The 9,250-nt window shown below is 42.7% G+C and overlaps 1 protein-coding gene and 1 pseudogene across 3 annotated transcripts in view; one reads left to right on the plus strand and one right to left on the minus strand.

Moving 5' to 3' along the window:
• The window catches only part of LOC147427986 (F-box protein At1g70590-like), a 62,208-nt gene extending 53,991 nt beyond the window's left edge, over positions 1-8,217 (plus strand). For all 3 annotated transcript variants that reach the window (XM_086496287.1, XM_086496288.1, XM_086496289.1), the window contains one exon: positions 7,595-8,217. In XM_086496287.1, coding sequence (XP_086352413.1) covers positions 7,595-7,765 — 171 coding nt within the window. In that variant the 3' untranslated portion in view covers positions 7,766-8,217. The remainder of the gene's footprint in view (positions 1-7,594) is intronic.
• LOC147427987 (uncharacterized) lies at positions 54-2,148 on the minus strand (annotated as a pseudogene).
• Positions 8,218-9,250: the final 1,033 nt, after the last annotated feature.

Genomic DNA, 9,250 nt, shown 5'->3' on the forward strand with positions numbered 1-9,250 from the left:
AGCTCCTTGAGATTTGTGTCCAGTGATTGCGTACACGAGTGACAAAGGGAATGTGCTTTTGTGGAACCATTTGCCATTGATTGCTCTTGTAGCATGTTTAGTCCTTCGTATTGTCATGGTGGTATCAATGGAAAGTAGCATTACTTCTATAGCAGTAATTTGACCGGTACAGTCGTATGAATAGGAAAGTATACGGCAGGTGGATCCATTCGCAACACCCATAGCCAAGTTAATATTTTCTGTAATCATACATCTAGCCCCAATTGCAGTAATGTCCATCTCATGGAATGCCTTGTCTTGGAGCCATTCCTGCAGCAATGGTTCGTCAAGAGCATTGGTCTTCAGTGGAATGGCAACAATATCAGATGCCGAGAAAGACTTTTGCAGAATCAAGTTGTTGTACTTATATACGTCTTCCCTATGAGTACATATCAGTGTAGTAGCGTCATCGATTACTCGCAAGAGTTCAGTTTCATTGATTACACACTGTGACAGCGTTTCTGCTATTTGTTGTTCTGTTGGTTGCTTGACACGGATCGTATCTAAGAATTGGACGTAAGTGGGGTCTGCAGCATGGCGAACTGAGAAGGTCATGTTGTGGGTAGTGGCTGCAGCGATGTAAGCTGAGTTTTGTATATTGCAAACGTGGCATAATGGCTCCTGGTGATGGCAGATTGGAGGAAGTTGCGCCAAATCCCCAAAAAGCAATATGAGCTTCTGACTGAATGGGTCAAGGAGTGTTCCGTTGGTGATGTTAACTATCTGGCGAACGACCATATTGAAGATTGTACTCGTTAGCATTGATATCTCGTCTATGATAATGACGTTGGCACCATGTATAGCGACAAATCTTTCATCTGTGGGATGAATTGCTTGTGGGAAATGTTGCTTAGAACAAGGGATCCTGAATTGATAGTGGACTGTGGTTGCAAGGCTGCTAAAGCGAGCGGCCGTTGCTCCAGTTGATGCGGTCAGGATAACGGTCTTATTATTTTTTATGAAGCTTGAGGTGAAGAATTTTATGAGGAATGTTTTTCCACATCCTGGAACACCTGTAATGACATGGAGGCCATTACTCAGACCTGATATACGGTCGAAGATTTCTTGTTGTTGAGAGGTCAGAGCTGCATTGTTGGTCTCAGCGAACTCTTGCAGCAGCTTCAGCATTGTAGTACGACTTTGAGATACTCCTGGTTCAACTGTGTCATTCACTGTATAAGTGAGTGGATCTTCACGATTGAGGATGAACTTTTGTTTTATGAGGTTTAAAGTGTGTCCTGTATTTTCAGAGACGAGCATATTGCGTTGGGTGTGCTCATTTATGTACATCTCCAAGTCTTCATCATCAAGAATGATCCGACGGATTTTGCACTCCAGGAAGTAAGAAGAGAGTGTGTTAGTTGGTGATAGAAGCTCCATCTCGTTCCTAAAGGGAAGTTTTTGCAACAAGACATTGAAAAAGAATCCCTCTGTTTGATGGCCAGGATCGTACTCTGTAAATCTGACGAGGCGTTGTTTCTCTATGATGCTGTTGTTGTACGCATCACGGAAACTCAGTACAAGAGTATGTTCGTGTGGCTTCAAAATTTTATACCTTCTGTGGTAGTCATAGAATGTCATCTTTTCAAAATGAAGGGGCCTTGCACAATATAAATCAATTGGATGCATGACTATAGTCTGGCTACGAGATAGCAACCTTTGCCGTAGTGATGGTGGAGAGGAGTCGATGTATTCAACCTGTTCACTCCTTGTGATGATTGGAATCTTTAAACAGTTGATTGCTGCCTCTGTCATCGCAAATATTGGCTTTGATAATACAGAGGCTGCAATTAGTTGAAGCTTTACTTTGTCCAAGCCATGAAGTCCAAGCCTTGCTGCATCGTCTGTGGAGAGGTTCAGTTTTCCAAGGGGTTCTGGTTTCATTGCATATTTGAGAAGGTAATGCGATATAGATGAATTTGTGACTCTTTGAATATTCATGTGTGCCTTCCATAGGAGCAAGATTGTGGGATGGTACGGGACAACATTTCGATGGTCATACCCAGGGAGGTAGTAAAGCCATCTAGCAATAAAGGCATCCATAGTTGAAGTTGTGCTGTACTGTGGTTCAAACGGAAATCCGTATTTGCACACTCTAGCTGATCCCATGACTCAGCAAGAATCTCTGCATCTGTGTATCTGTTTCGTGGTAACGAGGGTTCGTAGCTCAGTGGTGAAGGTGTCTTGTGATTCTGTTGGTATGTATGCAGCAATCTCATTTGTAACTCGGCACAAATCTTCGTTAGAGATCCACAGTATGACATGTGCATGGAGTGAGCCTCGATTTTGCACTTCGTAGCGCACCATGTGATGGTCTACATGGCCAAGTATGCTACTTCCATTGATGATGTGTTTATTTAGGAAGCGTACAAGCGAAGGTGAAACAGTGTTGCACACTCTACGGGGCAATTGTTCCACTTGAAGTCTTGGTTGTAGCCTTGAGCAAGTTTTTCAATCGTGATGACTTCTTGCCATCTTGTTTGGGAAACCTCATCAGCAGTGAATGTCAAGAACAGATGTGGTAGTCCCCATGTGTCCACCATTGTTATGAGGTCTCTCAAGTTTCGTCGATGCCATGGTGGAGTACCTGGCATTGTGGCTGGGAGATTGTATCGAATAATATGCTTCACTGCATCATGTGTAGATGCCGCGGTGTGTGCTCGTTTGTAGTTATCAATATCCCTTTGTAAAAATGTACTGTTTGTGGAGTTTGCAATCATGATAGCTTGTTTCAATTGGTACATCATGAGCAAATATGGCTTGTACAATGTGTATACAGAGAAGAAAGTTCCGATTCTCATTCTAATGTATTCACTGAAGTCGAATTCTCCTTGGTAGTTTCCTTTTCCTGTGGGAAAGAGGAAAGGGAATATCCCTGATTCTAATGTAATATCTTGCACTTCAGATTCATGAGACGGAAGTCCATTGTATTGAAAACTAACTGTCCGCTCGCTTAGATAAGCGGTATAGGTATTTGTATGGAACCAAACTCGTGTTTGTCTTTAGCAGTAAATGCAGCTCTGTTTGTTGTGTTGAACAAATTTTGCAATATGCTAATTTCACATTGTGCTTCTGCTTGTTGCATAAGTTCAAATGGATTGTTCTCTGAGTGGTCCCTTACGGTATTCTGTATAGCCGATGCTGATAGAATACAAATAGATGTCCTTTTGTTTGGCTGCTCAGCGATGCACCGGTACTTCTTGAGAATTGGATTATTCTTTATGTTGTATGCTAGCACTGCTGCTAGTGGCGTGTTTGCAAGTAACGAAGTTGGCCGAGACATGTTTTGCTTTGTCGACCAACAGATCAGTGGATTGTCGAGTAGCGATCTTCTATCAAGCAAGCCTTTTGCAACCGTAGTTGTTGTTTTTGTGACGTTGATTGTAACATCGATGACGCTAAGGAGTTTCACAATTAGTTGATTTGTGTTTAGGATGGCTTGTATGTAGTCGGGTTGCAAGATGACAACACTGCTTGCTCGTGAATTTTTCAGGCAAGCAGAACAGCAAGTCCAATTCACGTTGAGATTATGCATTGCAGTTGTTTGCAATAAGATTGCACTTGCTAGCTTTGTGCGTGTGGTATTAAGACCATCGTTGTGGGTATCTTTTTTTGATAGGTTGCAAATGCCACAACTTTCGCAAATGGAAATGTTGCGAGCTGTGATGTTGCATTCTTCTTGCCAAGCCTCATAAATATGTAACCATGAAGAAGCAACAGGATAGAGTAGAATTTTTCGTCTATTCATAGTTTGAAAAGCGGCGTATTCACGGCGCCTTTTGCGGGTAGCACGTAGCGTAGTAGCGATTTCCATTGAGAAGACCTACACTTAAATGCAACTGTGAACACAATAGATACAAGTTAGTCTGATTCAAATTAGAAGAGACTAATATAATGAAATTGGACGACGAAAAAAGAAGTAGAAGGGATGAATATAATGGAAGTAGGCAACAAATTAATGTTCAAAGAACTATTGCAAACCATAATGGAACTTTCAACTCAATAAATAAAAAGAGCTTGGTAGTTGCGATAAATTTTCTAGGATCAGTGGAAAAAAGAAATACACAGTTCAGAGATGGGACGCAAGCATTGTTCGGGGTGCATGTGCAAATGTTCCAGATCTTTAAGTTCGTTAACCTGCTTGAGAATTTCCTCTTGCTGCATTAGACTAACTCGATAAGGGGGCTGATTTGGAGGAGAACTTCCTGGGATCAAATCAATTGTATGATCCTCAGGTCGCGAAGGTGGGAGTTCATTTGGAAGTTCATCTGCAAAACAATCTTTATATCTTTCTATTAACTTAAGTCTTTTTTGCTCTAAAGAGGAAGAAAGTTGTGAAACAGACACATCTCTCTCTCTTGCAAAAATCAAGTACGCTGAAACACACTTTTTCATTTCTTTCTTGATGGCAATGTGATTGGCGATAGGAATACGCCAATCACCTGCATCTGCAAGTACAAGATACTCCTTTCCTTTATGAGCAAAAGATAAGGTTTTCTGAACATAGTCAGGAATGGGATGCATCTTGTAGTGCCAAGGCATTCCCAAGATAACATCGCATCCTTCAAGTGAAGCTAGTAAGAAAGACTCTTGATCCTTGTAGTCGTCGACCTTTAGATTCAACTTCCCTATGATTGGAGTAGAGTTTGAGTTCTGCCCTTTGAAAGCAGATTGCGCTTGAATAGAGACTCCAAAACGATTGGGCTGCAAGTTCAGGTCGTCAGCTAGCTTGGTAGAGATGAAGTTGTCTGTACTACCAGGGTCAAACAAAATAAGAGCCCGCTGGTTGTTGATACTACCCCATGCTTTGAGAAGAGCTCTTTCTTTTCCATCCTTGGTTGTATTTCCCTGTACATCTGGGACTGCATTGGAAGAGGGTGGTTGTGGAGGTTTGGTTGGACAGTCACCCTTCATATGACCAACTTGTCCGCACTTGAAGCATCTTCCTTCACTAATGTAGGTTCGCAACTCAGCAGGAGAGAGATATCTCCCTTTCTTGGGCTGATTTGACTTTGCTTCTCCTTCGGAGTCGGTTCTTTTCTTCTTTTGAGAAGAAGTAGAAGAGGTAGGCTGCTCATGGAGAGCCTTCTGCTTGGCATGGTAAGTGCTTTGCTCCATCTTCCTGGGAGTACCCTTGTCATGTATTCCATCAGCTATGCGGGCTGATTCCATAAGTATCTGCAAGTTACCTCGAGGGTAAAGCTTCATAGCCTTTTGCAAGGCTTCATGCAAACCTGCTTCAAACTTGCGCATCTTCTCCGAATTGTCAATCTTCTTGAATGGAGTGACTTTCAAGAGAATGTCCCAAAACCTATCCACATAGCGTGGAACAGTTTCGTTCTCTGACTGTGAAAGTCGATCCCATTCTTTCTTTACCTCTTTCTCATAGTCTGGAGGAAGGAACTATGTGTAGAACTCCTTCTTGAAGGCAGTCCAATCTTGGGGTTTGCGATCTTCCAGGATAAGGGTTAACCACCAGTTGCTGGTGGTGCCTTTCAGGTACAAACTGACATGGCGAAGCTTGGATCTTTCCCTTCAGCAAATGCAACTTCAAATTGGCGGATGAAAGCCAAAGCTTTGTCATTATCACTCCGTCCATTGTAGGTGTCGAATTTCACATCTCTATCTCCCGACTTGAATGTTTTCTGCCTGTGGTGCTTCTTCTTATGGTGCTCCTTCTTTCTATGCTTAGACTCCTTGGGGACAGGAGTCCTTTCCCTTGAATGTACTTCTTGCTGCGACGGATCGTCGAGAAACATATCTTCCGGAGAAACTATGTCTTCCAGATCCTTCATGAAAGAGAACTGAGGGGAATCAGGGGGGTTCTGCTCTTGAACTTTTGGATTAAACCGCACATGACGTTCTGGAGATTTCTTCTGCCTCTCGTGCATGCGGGAAGTTCCAATCAAAGGATCTTTTCTTGGTTGTGGCGCCTTTGGGTTCTGCGGGATTTCTCCCGACCCCATCGGCATTTTCTCCTTCCCTTTTTCAAGAGTATGGAGAATCTTTTGGACTTCTGGATGGGAGAGAGCAGTGCACCCTGAAAATGGGGGAGGGGGGGCTCCTAAATAGCCATCAGGGAGAGGGGGCGCTAGGAAGAGAGAGAGGGTGAGAGTGAGTGAGAGAGAGTTAGTTTGCATTGGTAAGTGTGCCACTTGGCACACTTACTTTAAAAACTTAAAAACCATTCAACTTTTGACTTTATAAACTTCTAGCTCATTAATTAAAAAAATGTGCAACTAACTAACAACTGCTACCAATGATTCTTTTATGAGAACACCAAAGGTCTGCCGGCGCAATGCCGCACGAGCACTGCACCGCCTTTACCTGTTCACACTTGTCCGGCCGCCTGCCCGAGTACGGACCGTTAAATTTAATTTAACGAAACTTACCCTAAGGTTTTATTAGCTTTATTAGCCTTAGGGTCACTGTTCTAAGGACCCCATCTCATTCATGTGCTTGTACTGACGCGCGTATTTTTTCCCGAGCCTAAAATCTGAGGTTACTGCTTACCCCTTTCTGAAGACCCGATTTCCCAATCACTAAGGCTTCAGGGTAATTTCTGCTAAGGTCCCTCTGAGGTGTTGTGGCCCGCATTTAGGCTCACGTGAGGCCTTAGAACTGCTAGGTCTATTCTGGTGTGCACACAACTAATTAGATAATTCTTTTCTCGTAAATAAATTAATTATTTACAAAGTCTGACTTAGTTACTCTCTCTCTCTCTCTCTCTCTCTCTCTCTCTCTGGCTCCGAGTCAGCCAAGATGAACGCCAAGAGGTGGGCGTTGCTTGCAGGTTGGAGGTCGTCAGAGGGTCGCCATGATATGGGGATGGCAGAGGGGACGGGCTCTCTCTCTCTCTCTCTCTCTCTGGCTCCGAGTCAGCCAAGATGAACGCATCTCTCTCTCTCTCTCTCTCTCCTCCCGGCAGCAAGGAAAACGCAACATAGTACAGAAACGCCTCTCTCTCTTTCTCCCCTCGGCAGCAAGGAAAACGCAAGACACTTAGTAGACTGCAACATCATCGTGAATTCTCTCTCTCTCTCTCTCTCTCTCTCTCTCTCTCTCTCTCTCTCTCTCTCTCTCCCCTGTAGCAAGGAAAAACAGGTACAGCGCAGCAACAGAGACGCAGTGCTCTCTCTTACACGCACACATGAAGAGCAGCAGCTATTGTAAAAAATATTTACCTCTCTGCTACCTTCTTCTGCACTCTGCGTGTTGCGTCAACCGTCTTCTGCAGTCTGCGTCAATTACTGCTCTCTCTCTCTCTCTCTCTCTCTCTCTCTCTGTGTGTGTGTGTGTGCGTGTGTGCGCACGCGCTGCTTTTCTGCACGCTGCTATATAGGTAGTGGCTGCACGCTTTTCTGCATATTTTTAGCAAATCATGCGCTTTTTACCAGCAGCGCAGTTAATTTAACAATAATTTAACTCCTCTTTAATATCTCCTCCAATGAGATATTGCCAAGTGGCGTGGGTCTGCTTACAGGATTGTCGAGACCGCTATTAGATAATCAAGGTAAAAATAAAGTTGTTCTAATGGGCTGTGTATATTTTGCAGGAGAATGATGGAGGTCTTGCTCTGGTCTTTCTTGAACTGGCCACACGTGCTGGTGAAACGGCTGCCACCCATTTAAGAGATGCTCTGATACAGCAGCTTTCACCAAAGATGCGCACGCATGCTATTAGCTGTGCTGATAAATGGCAGGCAAAACTGAGTGCACGAACGTGAAGATGAAAGTGTCCTTTGGCCCAAAGCTGAACGAATCTGCAAGTGCTGTCTTGATACAAGACCCTTGTGCTATATGTATAGAAAGAGTTGTGGAATACATGTTTTGCAGTCTACCTTATATATCTCAAGGTGAGTATTTGGTATCCGTCGAGTCCTTTGGGGTTTCTGAGGTGTGATGAAATCTGACATTGGAAGAACCTTTCTCCAAGGTCAAATCACTTCAGGTAAACGGTTTTTTCAAAAGAAATACTGGATTTCTACGAGTGGATGGGTGGTTTGACTGTTAGATTATTTTATTTTCTTCAATGTTTGCCCTTGAGCTATGAATTGTAATATGTCAACCTACCCAAATTGATTAACCTTACATCCAGCTTTTCCTCACAATTTGGTTTTCAATTCTGGTTACAATATGGTTTGCCGAGGAATTAGTTATTTGCTGTCGTCATCGTGTACTTTCATCTTGCAACGAACATGCTATGGCACAAGATTAGTAGTTGCGATGAACATCTCAAATTACTAATGTTGAAATCTGTGGAAACCTTTCCCACCATTATTTTTTATTTTATATTCTTGGCAAACCTTGAGGACATAGCTGCAATCTTATTGTTCAAGTCAAACGATGGTGGAAATATGTAATTATGGCTGATGAAAATTGTTTAATGATTGAGAGGTGTTGTATGAGAGACATGAGGTGGAGTATTGGCATTGTGCCAAACTCACATTTTGTGAAGGTTTGTTGTGCTCAGTGGAGAGTACCTTGGGTTTGCTAAGCAGCGTTGTGGTAAAACCACAATGATTACACTAGATTCCCCGTATGGCAAGTTTCTTGTTGTACGCTTGGAGAAGACAAGATTACAAAGAGGTTTGTGCTGCATGATGGAATTATTCACATCATCTCAAGAGCTCTCCTAAAAGAATGTGCACCTTTGAAAAGGTTAAAAAGTCCCCACTTTGGGAAGATTTTCCCTTTTTCATTGTAAGAGTTAGAATCCTCACTAAGGGTTCACATGTGACCGTACATATGACAAATAGTTTGGTCCCAAACTCCAAAAGGGGCATACCTTTTTATGGTGTCCTTACAATTTGGAATCCTTGAACCCCGGGGCTTTCCATACAGACTCTCCTAGGTTCTCTTATTAAGGGGAAAAGCGGTTGAAATTTCAGGGCTAGAAAAATACATTTTTCTTAACTGATCAAAATAAGGGGAAACTTGAAATTCTCCCGATTTTTAGCTCAAAATTTGAAGCTTTTGCCTGTAATTACACTAAAACTTCTGTAAATTTTCTGGTTTTCTTAAAGGCAAGCTCAAAATCTTTCCGGGATTTTATAATTTCAGCCGGTTAAAATACACTAGACGCTGGCTTTTTTCTAACACTGGGTTTAATTGTTGGATTTTCATATTCGTCACATCGTTACTGATTGTTGATTGCCAAAAGTTTGGTATATACCATGTGCAGGAAAAAAATTGTTGCGTACACTGTGACA

This window comes from Adiantum capillus-veneris, chromosome 23 (genome assembly GCF_014529385.1).
Source record: "Adiantum capillus-veneris isolate H3 chromosome 23, ASM1452938v2, whole genome shotgun sequence".
Lineage (NCBI taxonomy): Eukaryota > Viridiplantae > Streptophyta > Polypodiopsida > Polypodiales > Pteridaceae > Adiantum > Adiantum capillus-veneris.